This window comes from Xenopus tropicalis, chromosome 10, assembly GCF_000004195.4.
Source record: "Xenopus tropicalis strain Nigerian chromosome 10, UCB_Xtro_10.0, whole genome shotgun sequence".
In the NCBI taxonomy this organism is placed as follows: domain Eukaryota; kingdom Metazoa; phylum Chordata; class Amphibia; order Anura; family Pipidae; genus Xenopus; species Xenopus tropicalis.
The window spans coordinates 28489516-28510141 of record NC_030686.2 but is presented as its reverse complement, the minus strand read 5'-3'; the positions used below and the strand labels follow the sequence as shown (position 1 = coordinate 28510141).

The 20626-nt window shown below is 38.3% G+C and overlaps 1 protein-coding gene across 6 annotated transcripts in view; it reads right to left on the bottom strand.

Annotated features, from left to right (window-relative positions):
- The window catches only part of bahcc1 (BAH domain and coiled-coil containing 1), a 104192-nt gene that overhangs the window by 67948 nt on the left and 15618 nt on the right, over nt 1–20626 (bottom strand). For all 6 annotated transcript variants that reach the window (XM_004916357.4, XM_004916356.4, XM_012967538.3 and 3 more), the window contains exon 2: nt 11074–11321. In XM_004916357.4, coding sequence (XP_004916414.2) covers nt 11074–11227 — 154 coding nt within the window. In that variant the 5' untranslated portion in view covers nt 11228–11321. The remainder of the gene's footprint in view (nt 1–11073; nt 11322–20626) is intronic.

The window sequence follows — 20626 nt, the reverse complement described above, 5'->3', positions numbered from 1 at the left end:
AATATCATTTTTTTGCAAGAAAAGCCGTTTATGAAGCTATTGGTTTTATTTGTAAAAACTACTTAAAAAGCATGTTACTCCTTTTTCATTTTAACAATGCCAGCTGCTGCTGGTTCACCAGATATACAGACTACATGTACTGAAAAGGCTTTGATCATTTTACTCAAATACATATATTAAACAGCAAAACTGCCAAAATAAATGAGAAAAATGTAAAAACTATGCAAAATGGAATTCTTAGCAAATTCATACTAGCTATCTGCTGGTCCGGACAGCATGTACTACTGAAACAATGCAGCAGTACCCAGATGATCTGCAGCCAAAACTTCTGTTCCCACAATATGTTACATGCTTTCTGATTACCCTACCTATAATAGGGAGTGTCATAGAAGTGTGCAAGTCTAGCAAAGAGCTGAAAACATTGTTTTACTGTAGTCACAGCCAGTAGTGCTTGGAATAGCAAGAGACATACAGAAACATTTGCAAATACCTTTAAAATAAAACTGAAACATTAAAATGAAAACTAGTCATAAATGTATAAATAAATACATTTGATGGTTCATTAGCTTCACAGGAATGTCAGCAACTAATGTATCTATTATACTATTGCTAAAAATCAGCAAGTGTGCACAATACAGTGGCTGACATTAAGAAATGTATCATCAGTTTACCGATATTAGATGTAACCCTGTAATATGCAATCTGTTTGTTTACCATAGACAATTTATGTCAAGACAGTGCTGAAGGGCAAAAGTCCTCTTAAAATAATGGCAGGGCCATGAAACCAAAGCTCAGCCCCACCTTACTCAAAATTATTGCCAAGAGTTTATGACTGCAAACTAAAGCCTGATCGGTGGCCACATAGATTTCAGCACAATGTGTAGTCCAAGATTAATGCCACAACTCCCTAGTGACACACCACCATTATAAAAGGTACAGTGTTTAATACAAATAAAGGTGGCCACACACGTGGCCATTTCCGATCTTTCGTGCAACCATCGGTCGCACGAAAGATCGTACAATCGGCCACTAACCGTTCAGGGCTGAACGGAGGTAGAAACAATAGGATTTCTACCTCCTTCTGCCGATTCAGCCCTGAAGGCAGATTTTGATCAGGCGCCTTCTATGGCGCCCAATCAAAATCTTTTAACCTGGCCGATCGGCGAGTCGACTGATATCAGCAGCCTCCTGCGATATTGGGTGACTCGCCGACTTGCCATACACGCACCGAATATCGTACGAAACCATGTTAGCAGTTGCAACACTGTCTGCAGTACCATTTTTCACCAGTTAAGGAGAAAAAAAAACAATCTTTTGCATGGACTGCAAAAGTGCAGCGGCACAGCCTAAGATTTCTGCAGGTCTGTTTTAAATTAAATAACACTACAGCAAAAAACTCAAACAAAATCAAAGCCTTCCTCTGCATCCAGGCTCTCTCTCCTCATACACATACCAGGAACAAGGAATTCAATATTTTTGCCCCCCTGCCAAGGGAAAGCTGTGCCATCTGCAGGTAGGTCTGCACAGAGATCATGTCTCGTGAATTATTGATAACTTCCATACTCAGTGGACTTCACAGAAGATGAAGGCCGCATAAGAGATCACCACAGGCTTAAAGAAGTGCAATATTCCTGTCTAAACTGTATGGAACTCAGCCCAAGCAATGTAACACCTTCTCTTGGCTATTGTGCTATCTAACCTGCATTCTTCTGGCTACTACAGAATTACTATAAGCTTGGGAAGGGGGGAGAGAGGTAGTTCAACATCATCTCAAATTTTAACCAATTAAACAGTTTGAAAGGCAGGCACAGGTTACATAGCAGGTAACAGATAAGTCCTGCAGAATACAATGGGAATCTATGCAACTTATCTGTTTTCTGCTATGTAAACTGTGCCTTTTCTCCTTTCAGTTTGGATGACTACTTCCGCGGCTACACAGCAGCATTATTTATATAAACTATAGTAGTGTTTCTGAAGCAAACACAACTTTTACCAGTGCAAGGCAATAGCACATAATATATTAATTACTTTGATACACTTTCATTTTTCTGTGTTACTGTTCCTTTAAATACAGGTATAAAGTGCAACTATACTGACCTTCAAATTAACTATTACTATTAATACGTGTAATTTTGCAACTGTATTCCATTCAGTCATTCATTTCCGCCTTTCTCTAGGCAGAAAGGCTAGTTTTTAATGGAAGACACAGTCACAATTCAAATAAGTGCCAAACCAAGGTTATAGCTTTAGAGACCAGCTTTGACTGTTTTTGATACTAGTGACGCACAAAGGGAATTCATTTTCCAACCTGCACTCTCCCTAACCTGGCCTCTCTCAGTCATGCTAAACAATTTTAGAAGGTTGACAAGCAGACGAGCTAAAAGTTACTGTGCGCTGCAACTGATCCATAGTAACTCACACCCAACCCAAACTATATCTAGATACACAGGCTTCAATATAAACCATCCTGGCCCATAGGTTCTGGGTCTGCCTGTGAATCACTACTGGCTAAGTGTGATTTGTACTGGGGAATTGTTCCCAAACATATGTAGACTTCTAAATGAGAGAGTTAGCTCTTTGCACAAGCAAGTTCATGTGTGTGCTTAAATTACCTATATCTAGTTACATTTGTTTTCTTTTTTTACAATGGGGTGTCCATATGAAGTCCCATGGGCCACATGGGCTCCCCTCCATGATTTTAGAAAATCTAACAAAGCAACTATGAGCAAATATTTTTTAAAACACCACCCTTTATGCTTGTATGATTGGCCCTCAACCTAGAAAACATAATGATATAAGAGACAAGCTCATTTTTAGGTGAACTTGTCCTTTAATGAAGGGATAATTTTAAAAAAGCTTATCTCAAATAGAAAATCATGGAAAGAAGTTGAGTGTTCTTTGCTAGGTTTTACACGGTTTCCCCATTTTCAAGCAGCAGAGTTTAGGACTATAAGAAAGCACTAGAGATTGATGGTTGCCTCTAAAGATACACAGGGTGCTGCTGTGACTCAGTTCCCAATTGGTAGCGTTCTGTGTTAGTGATTTTCATGGCATGCATTTTAATCCATGCGCTAATTGTAATCCCATTACAGCACAGAAAATTGCATTAGTATTCACAGCTCATGAAGCCAGCAGCTATAACAGTTAGTGCCTTATTCCAGATCTGCTAAAGCACATTGCCAAGCGTAAGTGAGTGCTAAACAAAAAGTAGGTTAAAATGTAGTGGGGCACAACGAACTTTCAGCAGGAAATTAAAATGGCTGACCAGCTGAACTGCTTTAAAGTGCACAGAGTGAGTGAGGGTGCCTCGGGCAGCAACAGGGAGGGGAACTCATTCATTGTAATGGATATTTTTAGGGAAAGAACAGAGTTCTGCTACAGAAAGTTAAGTACAGACTTGTACAAATTATTTTTAACCACGGGCAGATTTTTGTTGGCCAAAGTACAGAGGAAGTCTATTTTAAATAAAAGAATTCTATAAAAAGATACAAAATAATTAGGTATGTAGTATATGTATGCAATAAAAAGAAAGAAAAAAATGTATGTATGTATTATATATTTAGACATACACACACACACACACACACATTGTGATTTCTTAATTATTTAGCTTTTTACTCAGCTTTCCATTGTGGAATTTCAACAACTAACTGGTTGCTAGGGTCTAACATAGCACTAGAAACCAAACTGTACAATACAGTAGGGGCAGTTATAGTTAGATCTTGAGATTTACTATGAATGAGATATCAGCAAGGTTAGAATGTGATGTGGTTCAAACTCCATCTATGACATCAGCTACTATGTTACAGCCTATTTAAATGACAAATCAGATACAAGTCTGGGTGAAAGTTGGACAGATTTTTGTTTAACAGAACATTTTCATTTGGCATGGCACTTTAAAGATGGCGCACAGACTCTATTAGAAAGGGGTAGAAAGGCTAAATTAGAAATTCTGCTGCAATTAGAAACCAACCCTCATGGTCTCTTAAAGCTGGCCATACACGCACATATATTATCGTACAAAAAGAGGTTTCCTACTATGTTCAGTGTATGTATTGAGGATTGATTAGGCGACTGATATCGGAAAAGCCTAGGATATTCGTCATCTCAATCAGGTGGGACAGAAAATTTTGATCAGGCACCATTGAAGGCTCCCAAGCAAAGGCAAGCGTTTAGGGCTGAATCATCAGATAGGGGTAGTATTGGACGATTCAGCTCTGAACGTTAGTTAACGCTACAAGCGGTCATGGGAAAGATCGTAATTGTAACGTGTATAGCCACCTTAAGAATGATTAAATATGTAAAATTAAGGTATATAGGTCACTTTTAGTCTAAATAACATGTTTCCTGTCCTGAGCACCGCTCTCTTATGTTTTTAAAAACTGGAAAAAGCTACTTTGTGCATGTCCCCTTAGGAACCATATGTACATACCATGGCCTTTTCTCTTGTTTTGTATTGTGTGCATACCAAAGGCACTTGGCCCATGATTGCATGCCTTTCCAATATACGCTTACTCTGACACTTCAGCCCTTTTTATAGAAACAGGATTTTCGTCTCTTCTAAAAACTGCCTTATGAACTCAGGCCCTTAAGTAACAGTCTATGGCAGGACCCTCCAAGCCCCCCTGCCCCCACATCACAAATAACAGGGGTTTTGTTCCAAGACTGAGTTAGTTTTTTAGTCTAAGGGCCCGAACTGCTTAAAGATGTTTGAGCACAGAATGGACCCCTTTTTCTTCTGCTCTGTTCAAATTTCAAGACTATTTGTTGTGTAACCCCTTCCTCATTTTCTACATAACTAAACATTTAATTACCATTAAGCAATGACCAGAGCGCAGTCCTGGTATGGTAAAGAGACACATACAAAAAAGGCTGCATAGTTTTATATTTAACAGTTCAATTGCACATTTGGTTCAATCTAGTCCAATAAATGTAAATAAATGTCACTTAATACACTGCTTTATGAGAAAACACATGGATTTAGAAATTTGCTTGAATGGACATAAGCAGAATGTGTCACTCACAGTTATGGTTTGCCTAATTAATGCAACAGAATACCTGCTTTTTCCATTTTTATTTCCAGCATAGCATTGTAAGCTTAGGAATCGCTCTATATTACCAGCATGCAGTAAATATTACAGATATGCAGTCAAATTGTAGTTATTTGCTTTACTTGAATAAACTGCTGTACGCATAAGTACACTATGATCATTCCCTCCCCATGCAGAAGTTGGTCAGCTTAGATATGTATTGGGCCCTTCAGAAGTATTGGCGCAATGTAACATGGTTCTATGTAGCGGCTACAAAATACTGATAATGGTCTCTCTGTGTTTTAGTAGAGACAATTCTCAGTATTGTCTATGGCAGGGTATGTTCTGGTGTTCTGTAGCCGTACATGATGTAGCTGGCTTCGCAGTGTGCCATAGCCCTTTCTTGGCATGACATACCAGATCTCCTTGTTTGGTAAGGTCACCAAATGAGTGAAGTTTGGACTGATTTAGCGACTCGGTGGAAGTAAAAATCAGGCTTATTCCCAGGCCCAAATTTCTATAGTCACAAATACCTATGTAGAACTGGGTGTGTAAATGCTCTGCATTAAATGTAAAATGTAGCACCCAAAACATCCCTGTGTGCTATTGCCTTTCATTAAATGTTACAGTGGCTTAAAAATGTTGGAATGCAACATATTAGTACGACTTTGTTTACTTATTGAGCAACATTGCAATGCTGACAATGTTTATTAGTAGCCCCTTGCTTTTCATAGATACTCCCTAACATTGCCATTCAAATCAACAGAAGGCACACAAATCAACAAGGGGCTAATCACTACCCCCACCCCCCCCCCCCCCCAAATTATACTGTGGAACATTTATAAGGCTGTCAATGTGCGCAAGGATGTACAACCTGCAACCCTGCAATGCCTGTATGTATGTATGTATGTATGTATGTATGTATAACTTTATTTATAAAGCGCCACAGTGGTGTGGTGGTGATGTCCATACATCACCACCACACCACTGCTATGTGCTATAGACATTAAGGAATATTGAGAAAAATGATTTATTTGCGGGTGAGCTGTCTGATATATATATATATATATATATATATATATATATATATATAATACATATCATGCTGCATGCTCCTAGAGAAAGCATAGCTTCTCTTAATAGCAGCCCTGTGTTTCCCTTGGGTAGATGAAAGAGAGCAGGGCAAACAGATTTCAAATGCAAACCAAATTGATATTTAACTTGATTCCAACACATTTCGTCATTGCGCAGTTGCCAAGGTGCTGTTGTGCCCTGTCTTATTGTTCATCATTCAGCTTTAAATCCTTAGAAAGTGCTGAGCGGCTTCACTGCAAACTGAAGTATATGCTATTATAGTTGCTACCAACCTTCTCTGCATAAAGCTTTATATCTATATTTATGTCACTAACACACTAGGGAATAGTTTTTTTTTTATTGTTAAAAGAATAATAAAAACTTGCCCTTCCCAAAAAGTGCAACATTAAGGAATTGTTCAGAAAGTGGTCTTGTATTTTTTGACTACAGAGCAAATGTTTCGTAAAGTGGCCAAACACAGTACAATTACATTCTTTCCCGCAACCACTGTACGCCTACTCCACTAGCGTTAAGAGCTGATTCGTCAGACATGCAGGTGGTAACAAAAGAATTCTACCCCTATCTGACATTTCAGCATTAACATTTGGCAATGTTCGGGCGCTTTTTTGTCCTTCCCTGTCAATAAGGTGACTGATATCCAAGGCTTTTGCCAATATTGATTGCCTCGTCTCCCACCGTACACGCACCACTTATCATAGGTTTTGCTTCATATGATAATTTTGGTGAGTATAGAGCCACCTTAAACCTTTGTCACAGAGGATCCAAATGTAGTCAATGAATTAGATTTGCAAACCAAAATTTTGTTTACCACCAGTCATGTACCTTATTCTTATTTTCTAATCTAGAAAAACTTCACATTATTAACAGGGATCAAAAGGTCTCATCCTAAACATAACAGGCACCAAATTTTTGGGTCACAACCTATAGTTTAAGAATCCCTGCTACAGAGTGAAAACACAAAAGCATCTATAGCATCTATATTTATTAGAATTTCAGAAAAATTCTGTTGAGCTCTCTTAAAGCGGACCTGTCACCCTAAGAAATAAGTCCAAATTATTTTCTATATTGTTAGTTGAGCAAAATAAACTTTACTTACTCTATATAAATAATATAAATCTTGTTTCCTTACGACTTGGAATTACTCAATCAAAGCAAGCAGGAAGGCACCATTTTGTGGACACTGTTATTAAGGCAAGCTTTGTATCATGCCAAAATCTTGTTTATGTGATAGAATGGGGGACCTGATGCCCATGCCCATGCACTGGCTACACAGTTAGATGAGGAGGAGGGAGGGGAGAAGTGAGATGTGCAGTGACATCTAGGAAGTGCTGAATGGAAAGCTAAAGTTACTGTCTGCCCCGCCTCTATGCCTAAGGCATAGAGGCGGGGCAAGCAACATATGATTGACAGCTGTGATTTTTAAATGCCTTTATAATGGGTTTGGATGTGTTAATATAAAAATGAATTTGGGTTTCATGTTTAATTTGAACAGGACTTTTATTATACAGATTTTCATGTCTGGGTGACAGGTCCACTTTAATGCAAGCACATATACTTTAGAAAGCATCTTTAAAAGAGAAAAGTAGCGGTAATGCTTTTGATTTTTAATACATACATGTATATATTAAATATCCTTTACAAACAGCCCGATTGTTATTTTAAATGCCATTATATGAATTAAATGTCTATATATCCATACACAGTTGAATGCAAATATTAGAGCACCCCTCCCCAAATTACATATTTAGTAGTTATAACTGCTGCAGCAATTAGTGTGTTAAATAACACACACACAAAAGCTAATGCACAATTACATTTTATTACACCAACTTTAAGACATAGGAACAAAAAAAAAAAAATGGCCATCGTGGCATGTCAAACATTTGTACATCCTACTGTACATCAGTATTTATTAATACCCCCCTGTCACAGATCAACAAGATTCTTTCAGATCTAAAAGGAAAAGTGGGCAAACATCAAAAGATCAATTTAATTCCGAGTACTTCTTGGGCTGTCTTGGATGTTTAAGGCTGATGCCACACAGGGCTTATTCTTGGTCTGTGTACAAAAATGGGCTAGAATTGGCCAATCCGATAGCCATTCACTCTGTGCAGTGTCTCCACTCTGAGGTACTGTGTTGGCCTGGGTACAGACACGCAGAGCAGATTCTGATGCAAATGCATAGTCGTGCTTTGGCACCAAAATACACTCAGTATGTTTGCACCCAGAGGCACTGTGTTGGCCTTATAATACACAAGTTCAGTCAGTCATGTGACAGAAAATACATTACTAAGCACAAATTTATAAGAATATGATTTTCAGGATATTTAGAGCTCTACTATAAAAAAAAAACAAAAAAAAAAAAAAAAAAAAACGCCCAGGTGACTATCAAACAATTATATATACACACGCACACATACATACACACACATATATATATACACTAAAAGGGCAATCAATAAAATCTAGAAATAGTTTAACAATAGCAAATGGGACTAAAAATGACCAAGTACATATATATGGGGTAGGCATAATCTTGGCCTTACTCAAACACATGCAAAGGGTTTTGGGGGAAAATATTAGAACTTTCTGCCCATAATCTTTCAAAAAAAGAATGGAAATTTTTTTTACTAATCCACAGAAAGAAAGAATATGTGAACCACAAAAAAAGACAGTGTTGCTTACATAAAAAGCACTATACAAATATAGAAAATATAAAAATTTGCACACATACATGCAAGGCAGGCTGTAGTTGTGACTGTTACTTTGGGCCAAGCCTATGATTAAGTGTCAGACAGACATGAAACATGTCAGACTTTATGAGTGTATAATAAAGATTTTTTCTTTTTAACTTTTCAAATGGCCTGTCTTTTGGATTTCCAGAGTGCCCCCCTCTTTTCCTTTTTGTTTCTGTTACTTTGGGTGAGCCAGTAACTTTTCCAGCCCTAACTAATGGCTTTTTACCCCTGCCTGGTAAATTATAATGATACAAAACACACCCTCCTGCGTACAATTCATGATATTAAAAATGCATCCTGTACAACAAGGTTGGATTGGATCACTTGCCAGCATGGTCCATTTAATTTGTATGTAACCACATTTTTGTCTCCCTGGCGATAAAAAAAAGGGCAAATACGAATACTATACACAGATGTATATATGTTTGTATATGTGCAAGTGTGTAGAAAGGGGAAGACTGAATAACAGGGATAAATATAATACAAAATAGACCATTCCCTGAAACCATGTCAGCTTCCAGGATGTCAAGTAGAAATCACTCCCACTGCTGTTTAGAGATGGAAAAAAATGGAAAACACAAGGACAACAGCAAGCAGATTTTAGCAGCTCAGCAAAATTGAGGGGAGACCATTTCTTCTATACTAATGCTAATAATCTGTAGATCCTGTTAGCAATAAACTCCTTTTGCTTAAACCTGCCACAGGCGCCAAATTTGCACTGATGCCAAACATGATACACACATGTAAATGAGTTGGATTAAAGAATGACACCCAGATGAGGGTCAAATACCAGGTTACACTACAACTACTAGAGTCATTGCTAAAGCTGAGGTGTCCTTCCTCAAGATATACGGTTACCACACAGTATAACACAGCTATAAAACTAGTACCTTAACCACTATGCCTATGAGATAATGAAAAGAATCCAAGTTATCTCCTCAAATCCACAACAAATACATCAGCAGGCATTTATTAACTACTAACATCACATAACAGATGATTTATATTGTCCCAGTAGTTAAATCCAGACAAGCCAAGATAAAGATGGTTTCTTGCTCTCAGTAAGATTTTTCTTAACTACATAAGCCATTAAATAATCATAATATACAATTGATACTACATGTTTATTGTTTTCATGTATCTTTAATAGCATTGCAAAAAAAATGTAAGGCCAGAGGAAAGTGATAAACACAAAACAAATGATATTCCCACTTCACATCACTTGTGAGCAATCCTTCTGTTGGGAAACCACAGCTTCCAGCATGCCTAACAGAAGATGTGAACTGTGTTTCACAATAGATGGTGTAAGCCATTCCTGGCATACTAGATATAATAGTTCCTTGGTATGTTCATTTATACAAACACACAAACATATAATTTTACAAATATTTTACTATGACAAATGTCAAACAACATGGGGGGAAAAGAAGATCCTCCAGGAGGATGCAATAGTGAAACAGATAAAATACATTTCATTCAATTAGTGAATGTTTCCTTTTGAAATGAAACCATTGAGATAGCATTAAGACAATGCTTGTAACCATTGTAATGATTACATTGTATTTTAGCAATATTGGATGATGCACATGGAACAGACAAGTATAAAAATATGGCAATCCGGAGGTGTTCCCATTCTCATGTTAAGATGCTATTAGGGGAATGTAATAGAAGCTGCAAGGTTAGCAGGTATAGTAACCCATAGCTACCTTTTGCTTGCTCTTAAATAAATGATTGTTACAACTTAAAATGATTAGACCTGTGATAAAAGGTTTGCTATATAACATAATCCCCATAATCCCACCACCAAGGTCACCAAGCTCCCAGAAGCCTCTGGTCTTTCTAACAGAGCCAGTGTCGGACTGAGATGGCAGGGGCCCACCATAAAACCCTGGACCATGGGGCCCGCTCTCAGAACTTTAATTCCTCCTCTCCTCGCTCAAACTCTTTATTATCCTAGTCTCTATCCTCTACATACTATACTTTATTCTTCCATCCATCAAGCTTCCTTGTTCCCATACAGAAATAGGGAATGACTATGAAATAGGCTAAATAGTTAGAAGTAAGAGGGCTCATTGACACCTGGGCACACCGGGAGATTTCCTGGTATCCTGGTGGGCAAGTCCAACACTGACCAGAGCAAACATATATGGACAGTGCCCAAATACAGCTCTTTGTTAAAAAATTGGGCAATATTAAAAGATGTTATTTACCTGTGTGGGTCGCCATGGGTAAAGGGGAGGAGAAGTATTTAGTGGCCTGAAAATGGCCTGGGTGCTGCACCGCACTGTGGCCTGCAGGCGGGTTCATTCGGCCAGCTCCACGGTGACTTAGGTGAGAAGGAGGCACAAATTCCCTGCCGTCCATCCCGGGAGAGGCGTAAAGGAAAAACTGCGCTTACTTAATGGGAGGTCCCGGGGGTGGGGCCGGGCTCCTCCTGCTGCTGCTCCGGGATCATTCTCTGTAAAGACAAGATAGTGGAAAGGATAGTAAGAACCATGTATGGTTTTGCATTTACATTATTTAAACAGGGAGAGCGGCACAATTAAAATTTTGCAAAGAGAAAACCTAGTGCTTGCATAATTGCATTAATGTGTGTGTGCATTAGTGCGTGTGTGTTTGCCCAGTGGCTCAGCTATATACCGTGCTTAGTGATAACACCTGTGTTACGTGCTTCATTATAGAAGATATTCTGAACCCTTTAGGTTATAATATGAGGAGTTGCATAAAAGCATTGTCATGGAACTCCTCCTCAGTCACTTCTAAGATCCTTATATTTTACAATATGGGTATATTATTCAATGGATTATATGTTTTTCTATTCATGTACTAACAGTATTTCCAAAGACTAATCCTTAGTATAAAAAGTAAACATATTATATTATACATATATACACACACAAATGTCATCTGCATAATGCAAGGAACTAACCCGTATCCCACTGCAAGGAAATCTATTATCTCTCTTTCCTGCCCCACCCAATGGTGTTAATCACTTTCCAGCCTGTCTCCAGTGTCAGTCATTCTACTAGTAAAAATGTCTATGGTAAGTTCCTTTACTTTGGCAGTGACCTTCCCACACTGTGTCTTTAAGGAATGCTAATGCAAAAGGTGTCCTTGAGTAAAAGGTGTCTGAAGATCCAAAACATTATTGCCTTTTTACAAAATGGTACAGCGCAAGCACACCGGTATGTTAAAGGGACAAGATGCCCCCTTTTTAACATTGGTTCAACATACCTTTTGCCTACTCTCTTAATTAGGAAATATCTATAGTGTAAAAATGAACTGAAGCCGCATTCTACTTCCTGTTTCGAAAGAGCAAGGTCAGACCAACCAGCAGTCCCCTGTCCACTCTGTATAATGTACTGCTCTTTATCTAAAAGGAATGTCTTAGCAGACAGCTGGCTTGTTTGACTTTGCACTTGGGGATAAGGAGGAAGAATAGCAGTTTCATTTTTGAATTTTGTCTTGTTTAGAGCAAGAATTAACAAAAAAATATAGATTTTTTTCTAATGAAAAAAATAGGCAAAAAGTATATTCGGCCCAAGCCCTTTTAATTGCACCAATGCTGTCCCTTTAATATAATTTCTTTCATTTTACTAATGAAAAAATTCCTTTATATACACCATTACATAAGTAATCTTTCATGTGCTGAATTTTTAGAATGCAGGAGTAGTTTGCTTCTATGTACAGTTTTCTATAGTGCAGCCTCTAGTAAGGAAGCAGTAGGGCAAAGCTTATATATGAACAGCCATGGCTCAGCCATAAGTAGGGGATATAAGCACCAATTGCAGCCTGCCAAGGTTGTGCTACATAGATATGTAGAGGTGCATATACTGTACTAATATTGGCAGACCATATGTTTTTGATCTATAGGAAAGAATATGAACTAATTTGGACCTAATTACAACCTCAACAGGACTGCCCAATGTTCAAGATCCATATTAAGCCTTTTGTGGCAACAGATTTTCCTACGACAGAGCTAGTTGTATTAGCTAGACCACACTGGTACTGAAATGCCCAATGTCTCCACCCTTAGATCACCCAAACAAAATAAATTCCAACACTTGCTAATTAAGTAATTACAGGATTTCACCATGACACTTCACTCAGAGACAGGGTGAAGAAGTCATTCATTCTCCAGTCAACAGGCCCATCCATACTCCCAAGTATGGTCTGAACACTGAAAACAATATATGTAGCTATTTCCATATTAAAATTTTTATTTTATCAGGAAAGACTTGGGGAATGCAAAGTGGCCACTAGCAATGGTAAATTACTGTGTACATTTACACAAATAACACATTTTATATATAAAACACAGTTATGCCTGACTAATTACATATAATGGGATGATTATTTCTCATATAGCGTGTTCCAGAGCCTGATTACATTAAAATGATGATGGCATATAGTCTATAAAGTCTTTGAGCAGGTTGAGGGCCATAAAAATCCTTTGAAATGCTACATCCGGCCCACGGGCCTTCAGCTGGATAACCCATTGTATTAGTATATAACAAACCAGCAACCAGCTTTACGACACATGGACAGCAGACTTTTTTAGATCTTAAGAGTAACATTTTCCCAAACCCTCTGTACCTTTAAACTGGCCTTGAGTAACAGTTCTGTAACAAGTTTTCTAGTTTTCATTTGATTGATTATTTTGTCACTATCCTTATCTTCCTTACTTTGCTAAATTGCATAAACAGTATCAATAGCTCCAGTGTAAACAATGCTATACCTGTATCTCACAGTTCAGGCATTGCTTTATCGGACCACTGGTTCTCATAATGAATACTTGGATATAAAGCTTAAAATTAAGCTCCACAATACAAGCAGAAAACAAAGATTTTGTGGTATTTTGGAACTAAATTTAAAAATTGTCCCTGAAAATTGTTTTGATATTGTACCTAGATTAGTGTTGCTGCATTGCATATTTACACATATATACAACATATATTTTATGCAACTTGCTTTTTTCAGCCGTAAGGTGCAGCTATAGATAACTAAGATAGAGATATAACTAAGATAGATAGTATTATATTTTCTGCAGTTAATACTTCAACTTGCAACTTTATTTTGTGTGTGTCACTGTATTTTTAAAACTATAAAATTGTAAAAGTTCCTCATATTTGTTATCAGCCCCTGGCATATCCAGGCTTGATTACAGTCTCTGTCTTAGATATACTTCATATCAGACCCTTATATCAAATTATATATCTTTTATTTTTTAAAGGTTGGCTTCCAGAATGTTACCAACCTATGTATGTATGTATGTATGTAAGTATGTACATTACTTTGCTTCTATATTGGAGGATGCTGGGAATTGTAGTCTAGCAACACTGTTCTTAACGGCTTGACAAAGATTTAGGCACGCCTTTACAAAAGGGAGAAAATATCTTCAAAAGGGATATCACAAAACAAAGACTGCAGTACCATGTTAGCCAGTAGCAAAAATAAATAAAAAACACCAATACAAAAGTATTTTTGTCTGACAAAGGGGTCTTAGAGCTCCGAAAGCTTGTAGTGTATCTTTATTGGTAGGTATCAATTATACAATACTTTTGTATTTGTGTTTTTTATTTATTATTTTCAAAAGGGACAGAAATAGTCCAAAAGGATGCAGAATAAAATATACACAATTTTTGATAAATATAAACCTAATGTAGTCCTGGATTGCTCTCTGCAGTCCTAACTATTAATAAAAAGTTGGCAGGAGATTGTATAGCTGGCACAACATAGCAAATACAATACAATTTAAACGATTTGCAAATTTAAACAATTGCAAAGCACGATCCTGTAAAGTTTCACAGTAATCGCATAGATTATAATGTCACTCATCGGCACAGAAAATATCCTATTAGACTGATACTAATAATGCAGAATGGTATGGCCACCCCCAGCCTAATCTGACTGGAGAATATGGAAGAACAGGCAAAATCTTCCAGTAAAAAAAAAAAAAAATATTCACCGTGCCTAAAACATCCCCATATATTACAATGTACTAAAGCTGCTGGTCCTATTGAGAGAACAGGTTCAACGGTATAATAAATAAAAATAAATACAGCAAAATTCTAATTATATTATGTATATTTATATAAAGGATCCATAAGTAATAATTTAGAGAGACTATCTGATGACCTGTTCATGCAATGGATTACCCACTGTAGTTTAAACCTAATCCAGACAAACTATACTAATTACTATACTCATTCACAGATATAGGAAAGAGGTCTGTGGGTGTGTAAGGTGCAGCTGTTAAAATTACATCTGGTATGTGTGCCACAATGGATAGTAACTCCTCCAATTGCAGAAATCAACAACAACAAAAAAGATGCTACATTATTACCATTTGAATAGAAATATTCAGAGTGTATAAAATATTCAGAATATTTGCTATGCAGTATATATATATATAATTGTTTCATGGTATATATGATATGTTTAAACCCAAAAGGCCGCACTTCATGCTACAGAATGTGTCCTGTCTCCTTACAATGAGGATGGACTTCTCTTATGTCTTGGTTGAATTGACAAACATATGTAAATCTATTTTAGCTCATGTATTTAATATTATATGTATTGACTGTAAAGTGTTATTGCAATGTGGTAGCTGTTATTAGTACCAAGCATATGATAGTGCAAGGCAGGGTGACTGAGCAGAAAGTACAGTTCTAGGTGTGGGGGTAACAGTACTGTTGCAACAAAATATCCCAGGAGCTGCTTTAAATTTACTCTTCCAACTCAGGCCATTATACCTGGGCTACATATGAGTATATTACTGTACTGGAATGCCAAGGAAACCAAAACCAAAGGCAAAGCTTAGTTGTTTAGGAATAAAACACACCAGAGTGGGGGTAACCCGAATTATTTCTTTTTTTAGAATATATAATTTTTTTTTAAAAGGACACTCCCAGATAATAACAATGCTGCATTATTTAATGGCATTAATATTAGAGATAAAAGGTTCGGATGAAGGCGAGGAGTCTGTCCCTGGGGGAAGCCATGTGATTTAGTGCTCAAGAGGGAGGGATTTGGGTTAAAAAAAAAAAAGATTTTTTTAACCCCTTCAGTGCCAGTCCTACACACCAAGAAACGGCATGGTCTAGTGGGCTGTGCGAAGATAGTGATCGAGGGGTTAATCACACGCATAACTGTTATTTCTCTATTTACCCTACTAGGCGTCAAATGGGTTAACTCTCGCTGCGATCGGAGGCTGCTGGCAGGTCCCACAGCCCGACACATTGTTCCAAGTCTGAGTCACTAAGTGGCCATAGTTAGTTATTCTGCTCAGTTAATGGACACTATTGGATCAGCGAGTTCCTAAAGTCTAAACAATATATTTTCCCAAGAAGAGGTTAAACCAGGAAAAATAGCTGAATAGCAGGACACCCTTCACCCTGGATGGGTTAATTGTAAATTCTTATTTATTTGATTTTATACACAATGAATATAAATACATTTCCAAATAGAGGCCGATTGTAAGGGAATATGTTACAATCAGTGCCCTGTTAATGTCCCATATTTCACTGGCTTGGCCCCCCTACCCTCCCCAGGCTCTAGCCCCAGCCAGGCTCTCTCATTGTGGTGCTACTCAGAAAAGCACCTCTGGGACGCCTCCAGCTGTTTTCAATACTCATTTTATAATCTTACAGCATGAGGAGGGGGAATAACCTCTGTACTTGGGGAGTCCAACCTTTGTATTGGAAGGAGCGCACTTTCATCTCTCAATCTATACGCGACCCTTTTCTGGGGCTGAATAGTGGGGGCAGAAATAAATCCATCTGGCCTATGTCAATATATATAGATCAGTATATCGACCTGCTTTATTTTAGATCACCTTATCTGGGCCCAAATCAGCTCCAAGCGTTTAATACTGTACAGCAATGCACACAAACTAATAAACATTATTATACACAGTTATACAGAAATAGCTGCGCGACTGCACTGACTGCGCACTAAGTGGAAACAATCGGCGACTATCACCATTGAAAGCGCAGTTGGTATATTTACACATCTCTCCAGTGAAAGGCAGTGAGCATACATGTGGCAGCTAAAGGAACCCAAACGTTTAAACACTGGAAATAACTAGGGTTGTTAAGCGGGTGCCTCGGAATAAATTGCGCCGGGGCCTGGGCTGGAAGTGAATACTGGCTGCGCGGTGTGCGCCAGGGAATGGGGCAGGGAAGAAACAGCAAATGCCCATGACCTCAGTAGGAGTACAAGTAACCCGTCATCCAACACAGACATATTATGAGTTTCGGTGTAATTATACACATGGACATATATTCCAATGTCCTATTTATATGTGCGCATCATTTACATAGCCCAAAACCATTTTACTCTAAATGAAACCCAGGAAGGCATTTGCCCCAGAATCTTCTAGCACATGGGGAAAGGGCACTTTATGGGGTCTAAACCGGGGCGCAAAAAGTGTGACAAAGTAGCCCATACCAGTCCCATATAGCCAGCAAATAAACACCCATCGCACACACTGGCGCTGGACTCTGTGGCACCGGGGTCTCTTGCAGCAGTAGGAATCTAGTCGTTTTGCGTCTTACCAGAAGCGAGATATGTTACTGGCACAAATTGGCACATACTGGGCCGTGTACCTACAGAATATCCATAATCTATGTAGAATTAATTGGACAATGGTCTTGATTTGTATTGTGAATATTAATCAGATCGCCATATACCTCAGCAATAGAGACTACTTTTGTCATATATAATTCTTTTTACTCTATTAAGTGTTAAACATGCAGGCAAAGGGAGAGCTGAGAGAAGTGATACATGACGGTATAATTATGGGGTGTATATATGGGGGAATTGGTTAAGTATCACAGGGAGGGCCGCGCTTTATCGGGGCTTTATTGTAAATGTCCTATCAATGCATAAAATCTGCTAATGTCAGTAGAACTTGAATAAAACCTAGGCACAAGAACAAATCTTGGATACATCTTCCCCTACACTGGGATTCCATTCAGTGTTTTTTTTAACGATAAAGAGAAATAAATCCACACACAGGGACCCCCACAGGGACAGACAAAGGGCAGTGCATGCAAATGCCAATCATCTCTTGCAGTATATTTCCAGTACACTCACATATCACGTTTTTAGACTGAATATGCTTTCCGCATATTTTTCCTACATTTATCCCTCCTGTATGTATGCACAGAGAGACTAGCATGTAATAAATACATGTCGTGTCCTATGTAAGAATATTGGACAATAGGATGATAAGCTGTAGCCGGAGATAGGCTTGCTGGGAGTGGGTTATTGCAGATACATGGTGGGTTAGTTAGATATAAACGTTTTTCTCTTTTATTGGTGGGGTTAAAAGGTATATATTGCCAGAAAACGGAATATCAACGTTATTTTACATATGGGGGGGGGGGGGGGCGATTAAAGCCCTTATGAGACTAGGACATACTGACTAAATAGAGGACTGTTGGCCTCTGGGGATTTAACCCTAGCCCAGCCAGTAGGGTGGGGGCAAACTCTCCCCATATAGGATTAGGGCAAGTGACCCCAGTGTCTACCTTCTCAGAAGATGTTAGATGTTATCTCCCTATATGTATACAAGGAGGTAAGTTATTGCTTATCCCCAGATCCTTAAATCTAAATGTTGGCCAAACCAGGCCTTATCCGTGTGCCAGTTGATCTAAATTGACACATTCTTGTCAGTGTAAGAGTATAATCTTCTCTCTAGGATTCCCAGCCTGTATTGTATCAATATTTAATAAAGCACATACTAGATAAAGAAAGCATATTTTATATGGAATCCACCCCACCACTGCCTGTGCCAAAATGTACCCTTGGACATCCCCCTTTAGCTTTTTAGTATTAGAACAATTATATATAAATCATTATTTTCTTGCAGGTTCTTTTTTTTTGTTTAACTCTGCTCTAATTGTGCTGCGTTTTATTTGCACAATGTTCTGCTTTCAGCTACAACGGAAGGTATCCTACTTTCAGAGAATAAATATTTGCCCGTGTGAAAATGTTCCATATTTACTGCAGACAGTGTGGCATTGCAAACAAACAGAAACTAACAAGGATTCCCCTTTGTGTTCAAAGGATTTCCTTTCCCTTTTTATCTGTCCTATTCTAATAACAAGCCAGTTTCTCAGTTTCTCTTTCTCTCTATATGTATACATAAATGAACATACACAGCAGCCCTGCATGTATAATATCGATCACATATGAAGAGACGCTATTGGATCCTGGCATTTTTGGCATTATAAAGTTTCACGGTTAGATCGGCTCCAATCCATGCCGTATAGTTGTAGGCAGGCTCATTGCATCGATGGAGAACAGCAAAAATTTTGGTTTAATAAAGCCGCCAAGTTGAAGTCGTTAAACAACAAATGTAGAATAAATTATTAAAAATCAATTCGAATGGAAAAAAAAAAAAAACCATTGGCACTGTATGCGCCATGCACACAAAGGAAATCCATTCACATTCCTGGATGTAGGCTACGTGGATCCAGGGAGCGAAAGCCATAGGAACTCTGGTTATGAAATATTGCACATTTCGTTTGGTAAGGCAGTGGCTATTATTCCGATTTACTATTCTTGCGCATTGTGCGGCCAAATGGTGCTCTCAGCCTTTCAATGCAGTGCGATATGTGGGCTAGATGCAAGCGGCAGTCGAACACAGTCATTCCCAGCGCTGAAAGCGAGGAGTAAGGAAGGTTCCACTTGGCCAGCGATACGATCAGCCCCTCTCTCTTCCTGAGCTCACAGAGCCAACTCTCACAGGCGCTTCCCATGGAAATTAAAAATGATCGTATAAAAAATACTCGTGCGTAAAATCTATGGATTAAATCCTTGTTCGATTCGTTATAAACCGGGAAAATGCAATTTAGCCACCAATCCAAGGGAAACTCATCGTGTACAATTAAAAAGCAGAAAAAAAGGCAAATAGCGAAGACGATAAATATATAAAGGTGCCCAAAAACAAAGAAAATGTGTGGGATTTCAAGAAAGGGACATACGTGTAAGTGTTTGTCTGCCCAGCGATTATACACAGCGATCGCTCCCATGTCGCACTGGAACATAAGCAAATATCCGATGGGGACTTCTGGCTGCTACAGCACAGGGTACAGACACACGGACAGGGCCCAGGGAGCAATCCATATCCCGATTCATTCACACCCACACCAAAGGCCAGGAAAATAGGGGTACGTGGGGGCAGTGGGCTATATATTCTGTATATTCTAGCAATAGGGTTGTTTTAATAAATTGAATTTAATAAATTGCGTGCAGTTGCACTTACGCCAGGAGCGATTGCGATTTTGGGAAATGAATTAAATGAATTGCTTCAAATCTTATCGGTGACCCACAAGATCGCGCAAGAAAATGAGCGCAGGTTTATTATTGATCCCAGCAGCCGAAAGCAAAGAAATTGCACCGATCTTTTCCTATTCTCCTGCTTTCTACGTATCGTGGGTTTGTTTCTCACTTATGAGATTTGATCGCACGATACAAATTTTATTTGTCCGGAAAGACACGACCGATTAATCCGCAAATGAAATTGTTACAACCTCGCCGGATTCTCTTACAAACATTTCTAAAGGAATATTCATTTTTTTGTATCTCTAGCGCCGTCTAATTATCGTCACATTTTTATTGTGGATTCGGGGTTATACTGGGAATTGGTCCTTCATTTTTATATATTAAAGAAAAAAAAACAATTCGGTGAAGGTTCGGAGCTAAATTCGAGCAGAGCTTTCGCGTATTTGAAATACAAAAGGTTGCCGCGAT